Here is a 23267-nt window from a genome sequence, read left to right as displayed (position 1 = left end):
AGCCGTATTCACACTGGCCCTTTCTGGGCAGACTGCAGCTAGCGTCTTCATCTACACCTGGCCACACTCCTCGCCCCACATCCCAGCTGGACTGGAAACTGCAGCTTCTTTAGCTTCCTAAGTTCTATCAGCTAAGGCCCCCAGCTGGCATTTCAGCAACTCCCAACAGGTGAGCAAACCAACATGGGAAAACTCATTGCAGTTTGATGGTCTGCAGAAAACAATCTGAGGGGCCTCATGGGGAGAGCTCCGATGATCCCATGCCCCCCAGTGCCAAGATGAAAATCTGTACCCATTCTGCAGAAGCCACCTGCATCCTGGAAGAATCTGTCCCAACACACCGGGAGAACATGAGGGGTCCCACTGTATGCCAAGCACTTGATTTTGCAGAGGCAATCAAATGCCCCGATTTATTTAATTCTCACTATTCGTGGGCTGCCATCTATGGGGTTGCACAGAGTCAGACACGACTGAAGCACCTTAGCAGTAGCAGCAGCAGCAGGGCCCCACGAGGCAGGTAACGCTTACTTCCACTCCTCAGTTTAAAGACATGTACTCAGGGAGGATGAGAGGCGTCCGCTCTGGCACTCAGTTAACAAGAGAAAGGGCAGGAGTGGAACCCAATCTTGTCCTGCTCCAAAGCTGGACTGGGCTCTTCTCGGACCAACCCTTCCAGGAACTGCAGGTCAGATTCCCAGCAGCAGACCCTGGGCGAGGCTGCCCCACACCACCAGGAGAGTTTAGCATCTACAGTGGAGGTGAGAAGCCATCCCCAAACATTCTAAAGACAGAAGCCCCAAACCAGACCAAAGCCCCCAAAGTAAGCACTAAGCCCAAAGAGGATGCTGACGCTGAAGGGACCTTGGGCAGAGCACGAAGACGTCAGGGCCAGGCACCTACTTTATAGACTCAGCCACCAAGTGTGAACATGCAACCCAGGGGCCCACACACACGCACACACAGTCTGTCTGTATGGCAGGCAGACTCGGGAAGCTTTCAAGCAGATGGACATCCACCCCTGGACAAGTGAAGGCACCCTTCCCTGTTCACATGTCCTCCGCCAGCCCCTCGCCAGTGGCCACAACTCCAGGCATCGGATTAGACAAGCTAGCACCACTGGCTTCAGTGGAAACTAGGATTCCTGGCCCCGGTAGCCATGACGGTGATCATAACTCACAGATGTCTGCTTCCCCAGACCCACCAGGGGCAGTTCCTGCTTTGGCCTCTGCAAAGCCGGATCCAAAATTAACTGAACCCCGTCTGGCTCCTCCCGGGCAGGCAGCGTGAAGGCAGGAGCCTTATAAACAGGGTGCATGCCAGGCTTCCCGCCCTCCCCGGCACAGCTGACTTGCAGAGAAGAAAGACTCTCTTCCCACCGGGAGAAAGGCCTGTCTAGGCCACTGTCTCCCGGGCCCCAAACCTCCATGTCTGGAAATCTGTCTTCACTGGCTGTTAAGCAACCAGAGAGCCTCAAAGGAAAAGTGTGAACTTGGGTGGAAAATTCTGGAAAAGCTAAGCCTAGTGGGAACAAGAGAGAGAGAGGAACTACTGATGTGTTTCAAACCGGGTAAGTACGAGACCTCTCAGTGACCCGCATGGCTGGACTAATTACCAATGTTATCAGGCGGATGACAGACGTGCCCCGAACTTCCTCTGTTTGATAGATTCCGCTGCACACACACTCAAGTTCAGGCCCATGCCTGCTGCTTTCAGCAATGCCCTATTCTTCCACAGGACCACTCGGCCCCCCAGCTCCTCTGGCCTGCCCCAGGCCTCTGAGCTCGGCTAGCATAGCAGGGTGACCCGAGAGGGCCCCTCCTGCTGGAACACAGCACACAGAATCAGTGCAAACTGCTCCCCGGCAGAATAGAAAACATCTCTTCTTTCCCTGCTGGGGTTTCAGAGGATGACTGAAGACGGCTGCTTACCTTCCTCGCAGCTGCCACTGGGGAGCTCCAGCCCACGGGTGCCTGGCGGGGGAGCCCCTGGCCAGCGCACACCAGGGTCCCGCATTCTATGCAGGCACCGATGACCAGCTGCCGCCCGTCATCCACTAGCAGGCTGTGGCTCGCTCGCAGGGTGTAGAGAAACAAGGGCAGCCGGGCCACCCGCACGGCCTTCAGCCCGAGACACCGCTTCTTCTCCTGCTGGCAGAAGAAGCACACGAATGTCTCCACGCGGTACTGCCGAGACCAGGGGCTGACGGCATGGTGGGCACTGCGGGCCTCGTGCTGCAGCCACTGGCCCAGCAGGTCATGGTAGCAGAGCACACAGGTGGCCACCAGGCCGGTGGCGTCGGCCGGCCTGGCACGCGGGGCGGGTGGATAGACGGTGAGAAAGGGAAAGAAGGGCTCCTTCTCACCCAAGCGGCTGGACGGGTTCACGTTGAGCTGGAACTCCTTCCCGGGGCCCAGCTCAGCCCCACAGATGTAACAGATCGATGCTGGGCTGCCCTGGGCCAACAAAGGCGGCTCGGAGAGAGTAGGGTCCGAGGCAGAGAAGGCCTGGTGGTACCTGCCCAGGAAGCCCTGCACTGAGGTGATGAGCTCCTCGTTCTGGCAAGCTCGGTATAGGGCCCAGACATCCTCCAGGACGCTGAAGCACTTGGGGCAGCTGCGGACTTCACAGCGCTTGTTGGGGCCCTGGGCATTGGGCGGGCAGGGCAGGAGGCTGAGGAAGGGGAAATGCATGGAGGCCCTGGCATTGCCGTTGAGGCTCCTGGAGGCCACGGCCCGGGCGTCCTGGGTGCAGTCCTCCCCGCAGAGGTAGCAGGCCTCCGGCAGGGACCCGGTGGGTGGGCCTTCTTCCCTCAGGAGCCGCCTGCCCTTGGAGGCCATGCCTGGGGCGTGGCTGTTCAGGGGCACCACGTAGAGCCGCTGCAGGACAGGCACACTGGCCAGTTCGAAGCTCTGCCATTGCTGCATGAGGGATGAGAAGCAGCAGGGGCACACCAGGGTGCTACCACCTTCGCTGATGGGCTGTGCCCCCGGAGGCGGGCTGTGCAGCCATAGGAAGGGGAAGAAGGGGGCCTGGGCCAGCTTCTCCTGCTTCTGCACGTGGATCTGGTGCTGCGAGGCTGGGGACAGCGCTGACCCACAGATGTAGCAGCAAAGGCCCTCTGGTGGTGCTGCCCGGCTCTCCGGGGGAACCCGGGGTGCACAACCACTACCATTTTCCTTGTCTTTGGGGCCTCGGGGTCCTGGGAGAGGCTGCTCCTTGCGGTCCTCCTCCTCGCTGGTGATGTTGATGTCACTGTCCTCAGACATGCAGTAGCCCCCACGGCTCTCCCCCAGTGGCCTGCTCTCAGGAGTCTTGGCGACCCTGCCCAAAGGAGCTCCTTTTGTGCCCTCTGCAGGGGCCACCTGGACTGAAGGCCCTTGCCAAGGGTCCTGAACTCCCCTCAGGACGCTGGCCCGGGCTTCTGGGACCCAGTGCCTCCCGGGGCCCTTCCGCCGGCGCCGGATGCCGGCCTTGGGCTCCCCATCCAGGCGGAGCTTTGAGGGGACTCCCTCCTCTTCCACATCCCCAGACACCGGGGTCTCCGCACCCTGTCCTGGAGAAGGTCCCAGCGCCGGCCTCCACTCCAGGCAGCGGCCACCGCGAGGCCCGGGCCCCGGGGCGGAGCGCGCAGCTGGCGCCCCATCCTGGTGGGGACTGGGGGCGTCGCGCGCCGCCGGGTCGGGCTCAGAGAGGGGGTCAGTGTCAGACAGCTCCGACAGCTCCGAGTCTCGAGGCTCCTCGGCAGCCGCGCGGGGCCCGGGTCCGCCGCCTTCGTCTTCGTCGTCCGCGCCGCCCAGCGCGTAGGCGACGTTCCACTCGCGAGGGGCCGCGGCGCCCCCGCGGCGCCCGCCCGCGCCCGCGTCGCACTGGTGGGGACGCTTGAGCCAGTACATGCGCTTGTCCACGGGCGTGCGGGCGCGCTCGAAGGCGGCCCACTGCTCGCCCAGGAAGCAGCGGCAAACGGCGCACACCAGCACGCAGCCGTCGGCCGGGGACAGCTCGCGCGCGCCGGGCGCGGGCTCCTGCTGCTGCAGGAACGGGAAGAAGGGCTGCGCCGGGGCCCCCGCGCCCGCCACCGCCGCCGGCTGCTTCACCTGCAGCTTCAGCTCCTTGCCGCGCCCGATGCCGCCGCCACAGATAAAGCAGGAGAGCGGCGCGCCGCCGCCGCCCGCCGTCCGCTCGCCCACGGCTGCCATAAGCCGCTGCTTGCGGGAGACCGGCGCCGGCCGCCCGCTCATGGCCGCGCCGCGCCGCCCGCCCGCCCCGGCCCCCGCGCGCCCGGGGCGGCCCTCACCGCCCGCCGCCGCGCCCAACTTGGAGCATGTGTGCGCGCCGCAAAGTTTGGCGGCGGGCACGGGCGCTCCACCGCTCGCAGAGGCGCCCCCCCGGCCAGCCGAGCCCCCGGCGGCGCCGCGGCGAGCGCGCCCGGAACGCAGCAGCGGCGGCGGCGGGCTCCGGGCGGCTGGAGCGGCAGCAGCATGTGCGAGCTCCGGCGCCTGCCAAAGCGTTGGGTCATTTAATTGGGGAGGAGGGAGGCGGGGCGGCGGGCGGTGCGCAGGGAGGAGGGGAGGAGGAGGGGAGGAGGAGGGGAGGAGGAGGGAAGGAGGAGGGGAGGAGGAGGGGAGGAGGAGGGGAGGAGGAGGGGAGGAGGAGGGGAGGAGGAGGGGAGGAGGAGGGGAGGAGGGCGGGCGAGAGGGAGGGAGCGCGGCGGGCGGGGGAATCCCTCCCTCGCGCTCCCTCCCCTCTGCCCTCCCTCCTCCCCTCTGCCCTCCCTCCTCCCCCTGCCCTCCCTCCTCCCCTCTGCCCTCCCTCCTCCCCTCCTCCTCCTCCTCCCCTCCTCCGCCTCCCCCCCCCACGCCCCCACCCCACCCCCACCCGCCTTGTCCCAAACTGCGCACAATAGCTCGCTGGCTCCTCTATCTATTTTGTGTCCAGCCGGGAGCCGCACTCGATGATTCATTGCCCCAATTAGGGGCTCTCTCCAGCGTGCCTGACTCTGGCCGTCTGAAGGGTCTCCTCGGGGACCCGCAGAAACCCATCAGCCGCTAGAGCTGGTCTTTAAGTAAAGGTCAAGCAGGACGCAGCCGGAGCCAGGTAAGGACGCAACCGGCATCCCAGGAGACAAGGGAGGGCTGCTCCCTCAGCCCCTAAGTAGGCAAGCTGCCGAGTAAGCTGGGGGACCCCTGCCCCCTCCCCATTCTAACGGGCCCTTTACAGCCTTGAGGAGGCCCGGGTTGGGGGCACCTTTCACGGCCCAGGGTTCTAATTCTGGTGACAGAGGTAAGAGGAGCTGTCCCCTGTCTCCTGGGACATATTAGAGAATGCACCATCCTGGGGACAGACTCCTTAGCCTGCCACACCCCCAGCCCACTGCTTGGCAGGGGCAAAAAGGGTCCTGTGTGTAAGGGCTGTGTGTTCCAGGGCACATGACTCAACAACTCTGGGCCCATTTTTCCTCTTGTTAGACAGAAGCTCTGGCAGGGGGTTAACTGTTTCCATGTATTTACTGTACCTATGTATAGATACATGTATTTATTAAACACAGAAACAGAGACCTTAGTACGTGCCAGGGGCAGAATCTAAGTACTTTACACACATCCCCTCAGTCGCTCCTCCCAATAATTCTGCATTAAGTGCCATGATCAGCCCATTTTACAGATGAGAAAGAAGAGGCACTGAGCTCTAAGGTACACTTTGTGAATGGCAGCGCTGGCATTCAGACCTAGGCAGTCAGTTCCAGGGCCCTGTTCTCAACTCTCTGGCTGCACAGTCACTAGGCAAACATCTGGGTCCCGTCACCCAGCTGCGGATGGAGACTGTCCACAGCAGGGGACACAGCCAAGACTGCTCCATCCTCCCTGCTGCTCTGGTGCTGGCGGGCAGGCCTTGGGCAAATCCAGGCCTCTCTGGGTTCACATTTCATCTGCAAAATGCCCATCCCTTCCAGCTTCAAAAATCTGAGTCTCTGATTTCTGAAAAGTTAACAGCTGTCCCAACCCGCCAGCTGGAGCCCAGAGTCAGTCTGGGGACAAAGGTGCCAGGTTGGCCCCACTGCCCTCTGGGACACTGACATGTAAATAAAATGAGGCTTCCTCTTGGCATGGAGGAAGGCCATGCATTATAAATAAAGGGAACAAGAGAAAGGGCCACCTCTTTGGAATCCCTGGTGGATATTCCAGGGCTCACAGTTCAGGGGTCAACAGGAAGCGCATCACCATCACCATGGCCAGAAGTGTGGGACTGTGGGCTCTCACCCAGGCCAGAAAAATGCCGTGTCAGCAGGACTGTCCTAAGGGAATGCTGGGGGCAGGGCCAAGGGGCTTCCCTGCTTCTGGCATCTTTAATATCTGCTAAGAGGAGGGAGCCTGATGAGGAGAGTGTTAAAGGGTGAGGTCTGCATAACTGTGTCCCAGCATAACTCTCAAGCCCCACATAGACCAAGAGCTTGCTGGTAACACAGTCCCTGGCTCAGGAAAGAGAGGTCCGCTGGGGGTTACATATGGGTCCCCTAAGGCTTGGCTCACGCTGTTCCTTGTTTCAAACACTTTTCCAGGCTCTCTTTGTGAAGCCAGCTGCTCTCCTCTTTATGGTCTTGGTCTTCCCCCAGAGGACTTCCTCCTTCTCCAACTGAAGTAGCTTGCCCTGTCATTCCCAGTCTCAGCTCACTGGCATAGGAATTTGCCAACGATTTCATTTATTTTTCTGTTGACTGTTCTCTGACTGATGCCCCCAGGAGCCCGGGTGCTCCCTCCTGTGGGAAGCAGGTCTGTGTTGCTCACTGTGTAGATCCAAGGCCCGGCTCACTGCTGGACCCCAGCCTCCTGGGTCCCAATCTTGCCCCAGCGCTCTCAAGCTGTGTCAGCCTTGGGCAAACCCCTTAGTTCCCTAAGCCTCAGTTTTCTGCCTTGTGCAATGGGGTCATGACCCTCGGCAGACAGGGGCCTGACACATGGTAGGTGACTGTGTGGGTATCCTTCCTGTCTTGTCCAGGGGTTGAGGAGGTTCTGCGACTGCCTGTCTGCACTCCCAGGTGACCGGGGCACGGTAGTGAGGTCACACACACAGTCAGGGGGAGAAGCACCTCGGAGGCTGACAGGAAGAGAGGGAGTGGTTTTCTTGTCTAAGCTAGTCATCTAGAGAGCACCCTGAGTGTGCGCAACGTGTGTGAAAGTGTGTGTATGCAAGTGTTGGAGTGTGCATGTGTGTATGTGTGCATCTGTATGTACACATATGCCTGCATTCATGTGTATGCATGTGTCAGTGTGTACACGTGTGTGCATCCCTATGTGTATGTATGCATGTATTCACGCTTGTACCTATGTGTGTGTACAAAGGGGGCCTGGAGTGGAGGGAAGAGCTACCCACTGGGTGTTTCTATTTCGTTCTATGACCCAGTGGCTCAGGAAGGTCCCCAGGCACACATCTTGGAGCCAGGGAACAGGTGAGAACAGAGCAGAGCAGGAGGAAGGCAGGTGATGATGGTTGGTCATTTGTGGGTAGGTGACTGGGGTGCGGACGCTGGTACAGCTTGACATACCAGATGGACATCACAGCTCTGCTGTTTACTAGCTGTGTGAGCCTTGGCCTGCTAGTTAACCTCTCTGAGTCTCGGGCTCCCCAGCTATAAAACAAGGATAACAAAGCAACTCACCCCACAGGGCTGTGAGCAAGGTGAAGTGAGACCGTCCAGGCGGAGCACTCTCTCTGGATGCAGACGTCACAGGAGCGCTTGTGCACATGGATTGAGTGTGAAGCACACACAGGTCCCTGACCCACACATTTTGCAACAAGCTAGTGAGGTAGATTCTGCTATGTCCTCGTTTCCAGGTGAGGAGACAAACAGAAGTAAGGGCCGGAGGTCACGCAGCACGTGGAGCTAGGGCCAGAGCCTAGGAGGTGTGTCTCTGTCACCCCCTGGCTCTGTTGGCCATTAGCTTTGTCCTGAGCCCTTCGATGCCAGCTTGTTCTCACATATGTCCCCAGTTTCACACCTAAGGAGACTCAGACACAAAACAGGCTGAGTCTGTGCCAGTGATGAGGCCAAGTCTCAAGGTTCATTCATAATAACTTCTCGATGGAGCCACAGCCTCCAGATGCCAGCAGAGTCAGCTCCTCGCTTCCCTCTGAGCCCCCAGCCCTCCCTGCAGCTGGGGAGAGGGGGCCAGGCACCCACAGACCACGTGGACTGCCACCCACCCAGTGCTCTCCATCTTCATTCTTGGGACTCCTAAGCATGATGAGATTGAGAAGCACCAACAGATGCTCACAAGCACCCCGGTGTTAGGGACAGGGAGAAAACGCCCACCTTGGGTCTGCAGGAGACCAGAAGGCCATCAGCATGGAACATCTGGGCACATCACAAATTTGCAGCTTCCTGTAGGGTCGCCTTGGCCCAGAAACCGCAGGAATCTGCCCTCGCACTGCGGGGGAGAGCAAGTTTCCAGGCTCCAAGCACTTATCACACGTCGTATTGTGTGTCTGTCTCTGGGTGGCTTCCCTCGAGAGGTCCCACAGCGTCACAAGGCGGGGGACTCGGTTGGGGCCCAATCCATGCTTAAACATGGGATGCCAGACTCTATCCAAAACCTCGCAGTGCCTTCCAAGTTCCAGAATTGCCTGGCTGCTTCTACCGGCCTCCAGTCTTTCATTCTTTCAAGAGCCAGCAATCCAGACCAAATCCTTCGCTGTGGCCCCAGCTCCCCGCAACCCTGCAACCCGCCTGCCCCCCTCATGGCGCCCTTGCCTGCTTCCTCCTCTCTCTGTGCTGTACAGGGCCTTAGGCACCCCTCCCAGAACCCTGTCCCTTCAGAGGCTGGCCCACCATTCCTCTTTTAGAGGCAACGTGTGCTGTGTGTTTGGCCTCTGGCTCACTGGGGACCAGAAAAACAAAATTTATCATCTGACTGTCCTATTTTTTTTTATTTCTTTCCATTTGTTTCCCCCTAAGAATGAAGTAAGTATTTTTAAGCTGTGCTCAGAAAGAGTTTCAAACATGGCAGGCCACAGGCAAAATCATATCCTCCTTCTCAGAGGGAAGGAATGCAACCGTTAACAATAAAAAAAAAAAGAATCCCTGGGATTTATGAAGGCCGTCTTATGAGCTGTCTCACATCCGTTAGCTCGTATGACACAGCAATCCAGGGGGTGAAGAAGGATTCACCAGCTCCACCTGAGAGATGGAGAGACTGAGGTTCTAGGGACTATCTCCTGGGCCTGGGGTAAGCGCCCATCTGCTGGGGCTGGTGAAATTTCCTAGTGTTTGTATGTGTAAACTGGGCTGATCTGTTCAATGTAAACATTAAAAATATATAGCATGTTTGGTGACCCTAGCTTAGCATCCCTTCTGTTTTCAAATATAGGGGCGTCAGAGGGTGGAAGTGGGAGGACCACTTTCCATCTCTGGGGCCTGAGAAAAGTGCTCCAGAGAACTACTTTGTAAGCTGCTTGCATTACACAATTAAGGGCAAGAGCATGGGGTAAAGAGTCTAAGAACAGAATCAGGTACCCCTGAAATCTTGCCTTGCTCCCATGAACCCCCCAAAAAATACAGACACAAACAACCCAGACACCTCCTCTGGTGACACTATTTCCCCCAACCTCCTCCTCCATCGCAAAACCCGAGGTTATTGCCGTGAACTTCAGGGCCTTATAAAATTCCTTTAAGAAATGATCACCTGGGTGGATCTGCACCGCAGATGTGGGGACAAACGCCACAAGAATCTTGAGTCTCCTCAAAGACTCCCTTGCCACTGGTTTCTCAACAGACCCCTGACTTGCAGCACAAAACCCACAGTAATCATTCATGTGGGTAGGGAATAGGTGGGTGGGGGAGGAGAGGGGGGAAAAGTAGACCACTGACTTCATACTATCTGAAGAGTGCCTGGTATGCAGTAGGTGCTCAATATTGCCCCCCAGTGTGTACTGATAGTAAGTAGCTCAGGTTCACAGCATGCTGACTCGATGCCAGGTGCTATGTTCAGAGCTTACATCATCACCTAGTTTAGATCTCACAACAGCCTGAAAAATAGGCATTATTATTTACCCTGTTTTACTGATGGGGACCCTGAGGCTCTGACTGGTGAACACATGTCCCCAAGGTCACAGAGCAGAACTGGTGGGGCTGGGTTCAAACCCAGGGAGTCTGGCCAGAGAGCCTTGCTCTAACCTACCCTGCTGCTGCGTGCCTAGCTCCTGGCCTGCTGGGCCAGCCTCCCGATTCTTGTCCTTAGATGGGTCCTGCCAGGGAGGCAGACTTACCAGACACCTTCAAATGCTGCCTGTGGCTCCACCAGCAGCCACAGCTTAGCCCAGGCTCCCCAGCCCTCAGCAGCCCAGGCTCTCAGGCCCTGGACTGCTTGGTGGGCTGCAGGCACCTCAGTGCAGGCTAATGGTGGTGGCAGAGGGGGAGCCAGCAGCCACAGATTCCTTCCAGCTGTTCCTCTGAGTCACCAAAGGATGTTCCAAACCCCATGGCCAGCCCGCCTGCCCTGGTCTTTCATTTCTGCGGTTGGTTGGTGCTGGACTCACTGATGGGGATGTAAAGCAGGATTGAAGTGTGTGTCCAATACTAAACCAGGGTGCAATAATTTCTAAAAGCTTTCATTAGACTTTACATAAAGAAAAGTGTGCCCACATACATACAGAACCATGGGCATCATCATGTGGGTCCAGCTTGTGGAATTCTCACAGGCTGAGCATATCTGTGTCATCAGCACCCAGAAATAAGGCATGGCTAGCCTCCTGAACTGGAGAAGTCAATGGCACCCCACTCCAGTACTCTTGCCTGGAAAATCCCACGGACGGAGGAGCCTGGTAGGCTGCAGTCCATGGGGTCGCGAAGAGTTGGACATGACTGAGCGACTTCACTTTGACTTTTCGCTTTCATGCATTGGAGAAGGAAATGGCAACCCACTCCAGTATTCTTGCCTAGAGAATCTCAGGGATGGGGGAGCCTGGTGGGCTGCCATCTATGAGGTCGCACAGAGTCGAACACAACTGAAGCGACTTAGCAGCAGCAGCAGCCTCCTGAACTGAGCCTCCTCCCAGCAGCTCCCCTTGCATCTCATCCAAGCCTTACCCCCATCAAGGGTAACAAGTACCAGCTGGAATGCCAGGTGTCCTGGCTTCTAACGCCAAACTGCTTTTTATTTTTTAGCAGCTTTACTGAGATATAATTCACATGCCACACCATCCACCAATTCAATGGTGAATAGTTCAGTGGCTTTTAATCTCTGATGGTTGTGCAACCATCATCAGAATCAACTGGAGAGCATTTTCACTGCTCCCAAGAAAAACCCCATGTTTACTAGCTGTCACCTCCCAACCACTCCAGCCCTAGGCAGTACTCATCTACTTTCTGTCTCTGTGGATGTGCCCATTCTGGAGATTTCACTGAAATGGCATCATGCGATGTGTGGTCTTTTGTGACTAGCGTCTTTCACTGAGCATGATGTTTTCAGGGTTCAACTGCATGTCAGTACAGACCGCATATTATATAAATAGAAGGATATCGTATGTAGTCTCTGGGTCTGCCTTGTGGCTCTATGTTATGTCTGTGAAATTCTCCCATTTCTGCACCTGGGAGTACCCAGTTCTTTTCCATTGCTGCATAGTATTCCACTGGTGAGCTTACCACAATTTTTCCAGCCATTCCACCACTGCTTGGCCTTGGGGCCATTCCCATCTTACACAAACACCAATACTGTTTTTCTGAACATCATCATCCATGTCTTTTGTTGAAAACACATGAGGCGTTTCTATTGGAGTTGCTGCTCTGGGGTAGGTGTATGTTAGACACCAATGCATACTAAGACATTTGAAACCATATTCGTGGTGGCTTGTGGAATTCCCAGGATTCCCTGGCTCCTAAGACTGCCTTTCAGCTGCCCGACCCTGTGGGCCATCTCCCTGCAGGGCACCCGCCCCCTGGCCACCCCAGCAGCCCCCATGCAGCCCACACGGGCCGCAGAGGAAAAGGGCTTGGTGGCTGGTATTTTCGTTGGGTTGTGTGAGCACGCGTGGTTTCCCTGTCCTGGCTCTGAAACTGTGTTCCTTTCACAGGCCAGAAATACTTAGGCATGGCTTGCTCTAAAAGGGGAAACATATTTTAAAATTCCAATCTGCCCAGGTCTTAGAATGATTTAGAACATTCCAGCTGTCCAGAGGACAGCGCTCACCAGGAACAGTGACTTACAGTCCCCAGTGCCCACTTTGGGTCCTGACTCCACTCCCTCCTGGGTTCAGAATGCATTTCCTGAGCGCCTGCCCGTCCGGAGGTCTGGGTCAGATGCTGCATAGAGTCCAAGCTGATGGGCAGCGGGATGCTGCAGTGGCAGGGACACAGGTCTTAGGAGGAGCGGGTCCCAGACCCTAAGTCAGCCACGCTCAGTTCTGAATCTGTGTATCCTCTCATTTAATCCTTCCAATGGCCCCATGAGATAGAGGCACAAGTACTATTTCCACCTTATGGATGAGGAGACAGATGCTCAGAAAGGCTATGCTACTGCCCAAGACCACACAGCTTCTAAGTGACAGAGCTGGAATTCAAACCCAGGTTGTCTGGCTCCAGAGCCCACACTTCAGACTGCAGTTTAAGTTGCTTCTGGCTTTCACTGTCTGGATGGAAATCCCAGCCCTGTCGTTTACTCTCTCTGCATGGCCCTGGGCAAGTGGTTGGGACTTCTCAGCCATACTTCCTTAGTCCATAACCATGCCCATCACCCCTTGTTGCCTTGGGAAGATTGAAACACTCCTGAATACAGAAGTGCTGAGAACTCAGCATGGGGGGCCATTTCTGCCCCCTACCTCTGGAGTCCCCCAGAAGGGTTTCCGCCTCCAAGAAGTGTATTTTTTGGAGACAGTTTTGAGGTTGTGGCCCCTCCCTGACCACCCTGTTTATTTGGTGGGTGAGGACCCACAGCCCAGGGAGTTATACATTGTCCAAGGTCGCATGCAGAGCTGGAAGGGGAATTCCCAGATGTGAGCTCTCTCACCTTTGAAAACTGGGGGTTTCTCATTTTGAGGCCAAGGTGCCCTCACCCAGCCATTCAAGAACATCTCGGTGACCCTGTCTCTTCTTTGGGACCCCAAAGCTCAGGCCCTTTGGTGACCAGACTTCTGAGAAAACTAGAGCAAGTCTGATGTTCTAGGTAGCCTCCTGGGGCTTCAGGCTTGAACCCAACCCCCAACCCTGAGTAGGCTAGGGTGAGGTGGGGTGGGGGCAGGCATGGAGGCCGGGAGTCAGGCCTGGGTGTCCTGTTGCAACTCCAGCCAGGCACCCTGACTTGTCTTCCAGAAAGATTATCTCCCAGCAGGGCCACCCGGGACCCTGCTCGGCCATCAGTATTTACCAGACCTGAAAACAGAGCTGCAAAAAACATCCGAGAACAGGTGCCACAGTGGTGGGCACTCTAGCTCGGCTGTGGGCAGCTGGGCGGGGGCCTTGCTCAGAGGAGGGTCCCGGGGTGGACAAGGCCAGATGAACAGGGGACCTCATCCAGGGGCAGCAGAAGATCAAGGAAGTGGCTGCCTCACTAGAAGAAGCTGGAGCTTCCCTCCTGCTGTGGATGCGGGGTCCAGAGTGGGGATGGAGGGAGTAGGGGAGTGCTGCCAGGCCTGGGTGGAAGCTAGGGGCTTGGGAGGTTTGGCAGGGCAGCAGTGACCCCACTTGCTTCCCCTCGGGGTGCTTCACATCTGCTCTCTACCCAGGAGCTGCACAGTGTGATCTGTTCAAAGCACAAGTCTGGTTATGGTCTCCCTCCTGCTTAAAATCCTCAGGCTTCACAGCTCTCAGGTGACAGGTGGAGCTTCCTATTTCTGGCCCTGCCACATCTCCAGGAGACTCCAGGACCTCTGGGCCCCTGGCCTTGACCTTCCAAGACACCCCACACACACTTCATCTCAGGGCCTTTGCATGTACCATCTGGATTAACTGCATTTGATTCCTTCCCCTCTGTGCCTATTTCATTCCTGCTTATGCCAGATATAAGCCATTCTCAACCTTCTACTCTGCAGGCTGACCCTGCAAATCATGTTCTGCAGGTCCCCTGGCCTCTGCTTCTCCCCTCCCCTCAGGGTCAGCCTATGGAGGCACTGGGGAGACCCCAGGGCGAGAGGAGGGAGAAGCCGGGGTATTTCTTTCTTTTCCCCTCTCCCTTTCCCCTTCTCCATCTCCCCTCCCGCTTTGGGCCGAGTCTCCAGAAATGGCTGCATTTCCTCTCTGCTCCAGCTGCAGCCCCAGTAACTGTCTCCTCTTTGTCCATCAGTCAGAGGTGACAGCAGCTTCCTGCAGTTCCTAATCGCCCCTATTTGCTCTTTCAACTGCATTATCACTTTCATAACCAGGGCCCTTTATTTAATTCCTCTCTGGAATTACCTGATGCAGTGGCTCTTTCCTGGAGGCGGGTTCATCCTGTGGTTCCTGCATGAGGATCCAGACCCCACAGGAGCCTCCCTGGCCCTCCAGGCCTGGCTCAGGAACCTCTGGGATATGCTGGGTAATTTCTTTTCCTTCTGGGCACTTATTGCTGTTTGCAATTATGAATTCATGAGTGTGGTTATTCGATTAACATCTGTCTCCCCCCAAATCTGCAAGTTCCATGAGGGTAAGGGCCAGACATCTGTTTTTGCTCAACACTGTATCTCCAGCACCACAACCTGGTCTCGGCCTGGCACCTAGATGCACACAATAAACATTTGCTGAATGAATGAATGAACAAGGAGAGTGTGAGGGACTCATTCAGCCACAACCATTTACTCTAGATGAATCTTTTTCCTGTCTTTCATGAGGTTACTGGATAGGCTGGTTGGAGAAACTCTTCATTCACTCATTCAACTACAATTTATTGAGCACTCACTGGGTGGGTGCCAGGGTGGACGGATGGATACACAGATGGATGAATACATGGATAGATGGAAGGAAAGAGAGAGGGAGAACGGACAGACGGGTAAGGAGATGAGTGGGAAGAGAGAAGGATTTACTCCTGGGGAAAAAAAAGGAAGCCAGGGAGGGAAGACAGGCAGGCTGAATTAAGATAAAAGGTATAACCATTCTTTTGAGATAAAGCAGAGGGGCCAGAAATGGCAGTGCTCACACAGGAACCTTGTGCTGAGTCCCTGAAAGATGCAGGAAGGTAAGGCTCTGAGAAGGGAGTGTGTGGGGAACCTAGTTTCTGAACAGAGCTACAACTCCCTCTGGTCACCAAGATTAACAGCTTTGATTTGGAGAGCCCATTTCCAGTCATGACTTTGAGGCCAAGAGGGTGTGCCCAGTAGCCCTTGGGCTACCCAGGAGACAAGGGGCTCCTGAGTTGACAGCTCAGGTTGACATGTCCCTGGCAGCAGGAGGTAGTGGCAAAACTGAGCCCCCTGAACCCCCCAAGCACATGTCTAGTAGGAGATAGACAGCATTTCTCTTCACTCAAGTCCCTGGGACCCAGGCAAGCTCAAACATGACAAGCCCCAGAATCACCCTGAGCCCATCTGGCAAGCTGCTGCTGCAGTACTCTCAGGTCCAGGTCCCAAGGCTGGTGTGGTGGTGGTGGTGGTGGTGGGGGTCTGGAAATCTGCATTATTTTAGTGACCATCCAAGGATTCAGATGCAGGCGGTTCATAAGACACAGCCTGAGAAACACTGATAATAGTGCCATCTCAAATTGTATCAGGGAGGCACAAGGGAGGAGGCAGGGAGGCAGCATGTGCTTGAACTTGGCAGTCAAGTTTCTGACTTCCACCCTGACCCATCCCAGGGGACCATCTGAACCTCGTGTCTCCATCCACCAACTGCATACAACACCAGAGTTTTCTCTCTCCCTGGTGACATAAGGACTATGCACAAAACACTTGCAGAGAGCGTTATACCCAGCAAATGTAAGCGCTGAACTCATCACTCAGTTAAAATCTAGTTCATCTCTGTGCCTCAGAGGAGTTCCAGGATTCACAGTTCTGTGGGTTTTAGAAATATAAAATGTTACCTAGGCTCAACATTACCTACTCAGTGGGGTTGGGGGCAGCCCCCTTAAACAAAACCACTGATATTTCTGTACCAAAATACAGGAATCTTCATGCTGAAGAGCAGCCATGGAGGCTATAAATAGCCTCGTGTCCATTCAAGGCAGATTTCTGAGACCAAATGAGTTTCAGATAAACTTGGTCTTTCCAGTTTTTATGATTTTTGCATTGTGGATAGGGGATCAAGCACTGTATAAAGATGCAGCCATCCAGAATGACAATATAAAAAAAAAATCACACTCTGGCCACCTCTGTATGAACTGAGAAGGAAATTAGCACCATATTGTAAAAGTAGGAGAATTTTTTTTTAAGTAACACACGTGTCCAAGGAAAAGAGACTAGAAAAATGGGTAGGCCTGACACCTGGAGCAACAGATGGCGGGGTTTTTGCTTTTTCGCTTATGAGTATTTTCTAAAGTTTCTACCTTGAACCATGAACATATATTGCTTTGTGATTTTTTTAATAATACAAATTTCAAAATCTTTAAACGCACGAAGACTTGGTGAGATGACCCCTTTGAGGGGGAGTGGTAGGCCAGGGGAGTCAGCGACGCAGGGGCAGCATGGCCACAGCCCCTCTCTGGTCTTCTCAGAGGGTGGACAAAGCCCCTTGCCTGCAAGCTCAGGGCCTGCCTTCCCCAGCCCAGAGAGCCAGGCTCTAGAGGGTACCAGCCTCTGCGGTCCCCCTCTGTGTGGGTCCTCAGCCCAGAACCCCACCGTGGATGCCCCCAGGGGCCCAGCTCAAGTGGGGAGGGTGGGCAGGCGGGAAGGGAGGGTACACAGGAGGCAGGGGGCCACTGGAGGAGCAGGAGCGCTGATCTGCAGCCGCCCCTCAACAGGTGGCCTGCCATCTGCTCCGGCTCTCCGCCCAGGCCACGTGTCCAGCCCTCTTGAGTTTAACTTTGGCTGCACACACGGCCTGAGTTCATGCAGCCAGAAAAAGAACTACCGAGAGCGGGCCCGGCTGAGGACAGCGCGTGGGTCACTTGTCGCCTGAGAGCAAGTCTAAAAATGACCATGGACCTTGGAAAGTCCCTCTGCTCAGGCCCTGCCCTGCATTTCTCTTCACTGGGTTCCTGGAGTTTGGCCTAAACGCTCTTTAGAGTGCTCATCCTTTACTTGACAAATATTACAATGTAGGCCCAGAGAGGCAAAGGAGCTGGCCTGGGGTCACACAGCTTGACATTTACCAATTCACTCACTGATTCTTAACTGTTTATTACACAGGCTCCCTCCCTGCCAGCTGCAGAAACAAGGCCTTGGAGAGCCTATAAATCTAGCAAGGAGAAGGCAAAACTTAAAAATGCAAGAGTTTTCCAGCTCTGCAGCTGACAACCTGAGAGAATTCTTGAAATTTTCCGAGCCTCGACTTCCTTATCTGTGAAATGGGAGTAATAACAACAGTGCCAACCTCTCAAGAGCTGACAGGTGAACCCTTTTATTTGACTTTAGCCTCACACATTTTTATTTTATTCTCACAATGACCTTTGGTGGTCAATATCATGAGCGTTTTGCCGATGAGAGACGGGAAGTGTCAAGTCATTTACCAGCGTGCCCAGGGCAAGCCCAGACTTGGAGCAGGTCACTCAGATCCCCAGCTGCTCCCCCACTGGTCCTCCTAGCCACCCCTCTCCTTCCTTCTCCCTGCATCTGCCTCCACCCTGGAAGAGAACATGCTGGAACCCATCCCCAGGGTGGGGCCCAGCTGTCACCCTCCCAGCAGCTGGGACCCTAAGGTGCGGTGTCCAATGCTGGCCTGCAAGCTGAGGCTGGGGAGACACATATAGCTTCTAACCCAGTGGGGGAAGGAGGAGGGCCACCGTCACAGTGCGTGCTCCCCTGCGCAAGCCCCTCCTCGGAAACAGGCCCCCCCCTCCAGGCGGCCAGCCCTGCCTGGTTCCTTTCCTCCCCTTAGGACCCCAGGGCATGCAGGCTGGGGGTGCTTGCATGGGGGCAGGTCCCTCCCCCCAGTGCTCAGGGCCCCGGAGACCCAGGGAGTGGGAGTTGATTCTAAGGCAAGGAAGAAGAAAGCCAGCCAGCTGCAGGGGGTGGGGAGCGCAGTCCCGTCCCGGGAAAGGCCTGCCTGCCAGGCCCTGGCCTCCCTGGGCTGTATGCCTCTTCCCGCCGGCCCAGAGGCGCCAGAGCCGGCCTGGGAAGGAGCCGCGCCAGGTCAGGGCGGGCCTGTCCCCCTCTCAAGTCCCCGCCCTGAGTAGGGTTTTCTTCTTACTCTTCTTACTCGAGCCAGAGGTAGGAGGGGACACAGTGACTCTGACCATGAAGAGACGGAAACACGAGAGAGAGAGATACAGAGATGGGAAGAGACAGAGACACAGAAAGAGGGGGAGAGTCAGAGACACAAACAGAGGCAAAGATGGAAATACAGAGAAACAGAAAGACAGAGATAAAGTCAGAGAGAGAGAGACAGAGACAGTCAGAGAGAGGGAGACACAGAGACAAATCAGAGAGACAGACATATACAGATAGAGACTGAAGCACAGACAGGGAGACAAAGACAGATATGGAGACAGAGGGAGACAGACCCCGAGAGAGACGCACAGAGTCATACACACACAGACACAAGGCGTCACACGTGGAGAAACGCAAAGACAGAGTCAGAAATACAGAGACAGAAACAGAGAGACACAGGCCTGCACAGGGCCTCTCCAGCCCGCTGCCTTCACCACCCTGAATCGGCCCATTTCTGGGGGAGCAGCTGGAGGGGACTCTGGGGCCATCCTGCAGGCAGTGACCCAGGGCTACCGGTGCCAGCCAGATACCCAGCACCTCACAAATCCAGCACCTCACAAGTCAACATTAGTGTCCTAAGCCCTGACCCCACCAAATCTTCCTCCTACCCCTCCCCAGGTGACCCTCCACTCACACCCTGAAAACCTGTGGCGGTAGAGTTGTCTTTTCTAGAATTTCATATAAACATAGTCACACAGTGTGCCTGGCAGCTCTCACTCAGTGGGTTTTTGACGGTCTCCCAAAGAGCCTGCAGGGGTCTCGTCTCCCTTTTTGCTGATGGATGATGCAAAGAATGCTCAAACTACTGCACAACTGCACTCACTTCACACGCTAGTAAAGCAACACTCAAAATTCTCCAAGCCAGGCTTCAGCAATACGTGAACCGTGAACTTCCAGATGTTCAAGCTGGTTTTAGAAAAGGCAGAGGAACCAGAGATCAAATTGCCAACATCCACTGGATCATCAAAAAAGCAAGAGAGTTCCAGAAAAACATCTATTTCTGCTTTATTGACTATGCCAAAGCCTTTGACTGTGTGGATCACAAGAAACTGTGGAAAATTCTGAAAGAGATGGGAATCCCAGACCACCTGACCTGCCTCTTGAGAAACCTATAGGCAGATCAGGAAGCAACAGACTGGTTCCAAACAGGAAAAGGAGTACGTCAACGCTGTATATTGTCACCCTGCTTATTTAACTTCTATGCAGAGTACATCATGAGAAACGCTGGGCTGGAAGAAGCACAAGCTGGAATCAAGATTGCCGGGAGAAATATCAATAACCTCAGATATGCAGATGACACCACCCTTATGGCAGAAAGTGAAGAGGAACTAAAAAGCCTCTTGACCAAAGTGAAACAGGAGAGTGAAAACGTTGGCTTAAAGCTCAACATTCAGAAAATGAAGATCATGGCATCTGGTCCCATCACTTCATGGGAAATTGATGGGGAAACAGTGGAAACAGTGTCAGACTTTATTTTGGGGGGCTCCAAAATCACTGCAGATGGTGACTACAGCCATGAAATTAAAAGACGCTTACTCCTTGGAAGGAAAGTTATGACCAACCTAGACAGCATATTCAAAAGCAGACACATTTCTTTGCCAACAAAGGTCCATCTAGTCAAGGCTATGGTTTTTCCTGTGGTCATGTATGGATATGAGAGTTGGACTGTGAAGAAAGCTGAGCACTGAAGAATTGATGCTTTTAAACTGTGGTGTTGGAGAAGACTCTTGAAACTCCCTTGGACTGCAAGGGGATCCAACCAGTCCATTCTGAAGGAGATCAGTCCTGGGATTTCTTTGGAAGGAATGAGGCTGAAGCTGAAACTCCAGTACTTTGGCCACCTCATGAGAAGAGCTGACTCATTGGAAAAGACTGATGCTGGGAGGGATTGGGGGCAGGAGGAGAAGGGGACGACAGAGGATGAGATGGCTGGATGGCATCACTGACTCAATGGACATGAGTCTGAGTGAACTCAGGGAGTTGGTGATGGACAGGGAGGCCTGGCGTGCTGCGATTCATGGGGTCGCAAAGAGTCAGACACGACTGAGCGATTGAACTGCACTGAACTGATGTTCCACTGTATGGGGACACCAGCTTGGTATCCACTTCCTGCTGATGGACATGTGGGTGGTTGCCAATGTGGGGTTACTGTGAACGTGGCTGCTGTGGATGTGAATTCAGCTTGTGATGTGCACGTGGGTTCTTCTTCCCCTCAGGAACTGTCTTTGCTGGGTCACAGTCAGGTGCTGACTTTCAGCCAGTAGCTGGCTTGACCCGTTTCCCTTGTCTTTAGAAACAGGGATTTTATAAAGTGGAAACAACCTGTGTGCCCATCAACAGATGACTGAATTAACAAAATGGGGTTCATCCACACAGTGAAGGATTATTCAGTCATGAAGGAACGAGGTTCTGGCACAGGCTGCCACAGGGATGCAAACATCATGCAAAGGAAAAGAAGCCAGACAGAAAAGAAAACGAGCAAGACCCTATGGGGGTCCTGAGTGCAGAAGTCTTTCTGTGTCCCCCATTTCTTGTTTGTAGAGAATAGACTTCAGCCTCCATGATTCTGAGCTCCAAAAGTCAAAATCAAACAGCTGCTAATCAGGGAAGGGAGGGCAGCCAAGAAACAACAGTGCAGCCTTGGGGCAGGGCCCTGGTTCCCCATCCAGGGATGCATGCAACAGTATCTCTGAGCTCCTCTGCAAAACTAAAACCCCCGACAAATGGAAGATATCAGCATTCTCCACCTCAGAGAAACTCATCAGGAGACCACCTGAGACAAGACTAAAGGTGTGCAGGCCCTGCACCCACTGTGATCCGTATCAGCAACCCTACCCTTGAAGCACTGCTATAAACTCACCAAGTCCCCTCAGGTTGGGACACACAATTTTTGAGGTACAAACCCACTCTGGTCCCCTTTGCCTGGCAAAACAATAAAACTATTCTTTTCTACTTTACCCAAAACTCTGTCTCTGAGATTCAGTCTGGTACCAATGCACCAAAGCCTAGTTTTTGGCATCACAAAAGGCCACAAAAAGTAGAATTCCATTTCATTTATATGAAATGTCCAGAACAAGTAAATCCACAAGGACACAAAGGAGATTAATGGTTGCTTAGGGCTGGGGAGGGGAAATCAGGAGTGACTGCAAATGGGTAAGGGTCTCCTTTTGGGGGTAATGAAAATGTTTTGAAATCAGATAGAGGTGAGGGGTGAATGGCCTTGTTGCTGTTGTTTAGTCGCTAAGTCATGTCCGACTCTTTTGCAATCCCCCAGACTAGAGCTTGCAAGGCTCCTCTATCCATGGGATTTCCCAGACAAGAATACTGGAGTGGGTTGCCATTTCCTTCTCCAGGCGATCTTCTTGACCCAGGGATCAAACACAAGTCTCTTGCATCTCCTGTATTGGCAGGCAGATTCTTTACACTGAGCCACCAGAAAAGTTCTTGGGAATATACTAAATGCCACTGAATGATACACTTTAATGTGATGAATGTTAAATTGGTGAAATTTACGGGATGTGTGTTTCCCAGGTGGTGCGAGTGGTAAATAACCCACCCGACAATGCAGGAGACGTAAGAGGTGGGTTCAATCCTTGCGTCAGGAAGATCCCCTGGAGGAGGGCATGACATCACACTCCAGTGTTCTTGCCTGGAGAATTCCATGGACAGAAGAGCCTGGTGGGCTACTTGGGGTCCATGGGGTCACAAAGAGTCAGATAAGCCTGAAGCAACTTAGCATGCATGCATGGGATATGAATTTAGCCTGATTTTTTAAAGTTGGGGATAATCTGATAATAACAGTGTGTCTTTATAGGATTTTTGTGACGAATAATGAGATGATACACAGAAGCACTTAGCACAGGGCCAGAACATTGTCTGGCACATAGTAGGTGCTCAACAAACATTTGTCAATCTCCCCAGTCCCTCAGGCAATGCCCTGCCAGGAAAACACAGTAATGAGCCTGTCTGCAGCTACTCTGACCTTCACGTTCATTATTTTCAAGAAATCTTCAAAACAATCTCATCAGATGAGAATCTTTTAACATTTATTATTATTAATCTCCCCATGTTTACAGAGAAGGAAATCAAGATAAGGAACCCTCTCAAGGTCAGCCACCAGCCTGGGCTGGCTGACTTTGGAGCCCACGGGGCCAGGTGAGCACACAGCACGGTCAGCCAGCCCTGAGCCTCAGGACACACGCCATGGGGTCTGGATGCACGGGCAGAGGTGCCCTTGGCCGTCTTCACAGAATAAGGGCCTCTCCCGCCTCTCAGGCTGGGTTTTAACAGATCTGAGGGGAATGGAGGCCAACTGTATCCCTGTGACCCTGCCCTGAGAGCCTGGGCTCCAAGTGGGATGGGGGAGGCGGCTGCCTAGGGTCCTGGGCGAGCCAGGTAGAAGGCCTCCACGGAGGCCAGGCCAGCAGGCTGCTCCCAGGGACTCTGCTGGGGCTCATGAGGAAAGAGGCAGTGAGCGAAAGGCAGCAGAAACAAGCCAGGGGAGACCCGCTGACAGGGCCTGGGCTACTCTCTGTCTGCAGGCGGCCACACCCTCCAGCGGCCTCAGCCCCTAGCCTCCTGTGGTTGTGGGCATATCCCCTGTCTTAAAATTCTCCTGAGACCTTGTTCCCGGCTAGTCTTAGCCTCACTGAGCCCTCCCCCAGGCCATCACATCACTTCCTGCCTGACTGCAGAACAGTCTCTCCTAGAGCCGCTCCCCCCTCTTCCCCACCCCACACCAGACCACTGGAACCCTGCTCCACATCCAGCCTTCCAAAACTCCACTTTGCTCACGTGACTTCCCTGCCCTCCAACCATCTGCAGCTCTTTAGTGCCCCCAGAGAGGCAGTTTGGAAACCAGCAAAAAGGAAGAACTCTGGTCAGGGCATCTCGGTTCAAATCCTGGCTCCCCCACAGACAAAGTGAGTGACGTCACCAAGTCCCTTTGCCATGCCTCGCCTCACTTTCTCCATCTGCAAAATGGAGTAAGGATGGCACGCAGTAGTGCCAAG

General features: G+C 54.6%; 1 protein-coding gene and 1 long non-coding RNA gene across 10 annotated transcripts in view; one reads left to right on the top strand and one right to left on the bottom strand.

Moving 5' to 3' along the window:
- GSE1 (Gse1 coiled-coil protein) overlaps positions 1 to 4257 on the bottom strand; it is a 391542-nt gene extending 387285 nt beyond the window's left edge. For 7 of the 9 annotated variants that reach the window (XM_069549668.1, XM_069549672.1, XM_069549670.1 and 4 more), the window contains exon 1: positions 1929 to 4251. In XM_069549668.1, the coding sequence (XP_069405769.1) occupies positions 1929 to 4238 (2310 nt within the window). In that variant the 5' untranslated portion in view covers positions 4239 to 4251. Of the gene's footprint in view, positions 1 to 1928 lie in introns of all 9 variants that reach the window. The other 2 variants (XR_011248536.1, XR_011248535.1) reach the window with 2 other exon arrangements.
- Positions 4258 to 4882: 625 nt separating this feature from the next.
- On the top strand, positions 4883 to 21211 carry LOC138418397 (uncharacterized). Its single transcript, XR_011248542.1, has 3 exons — positions 4883 to 5094; positions 17236 to 17436; positions 19001 to 21211. It is a non-coding gene; the product is annotated as an uncharacterized lncRNA (long non-coding RNA).
- Positions 21212 to 23267: the final 2056 nt, after the last annotated feature.

The sequence above is a fragment of the Ovis canadensis genome, chromosome 14, assembly GCF_042477335.2.
Source record: "Ovis canadensis isolate MfBH-ARS-UI-01 breed Bighorn chromosome 14, ARS-UI_OviCan_v2, whole genome shotgun sequence".
In the NCBI taxonomy this organism is placed as follows: domain Eukaryota; kingdom Metazoa; phylum Chordata; class Mammalia; order Artiodactyla; family Bovidae; genus Ovis; species Ovis canadensis.
The sequence above is the reverse complement of the archived record's forward strand: the minus strand, read 5'-3'. Positions and strand labels throughout refer to the sequence as shown.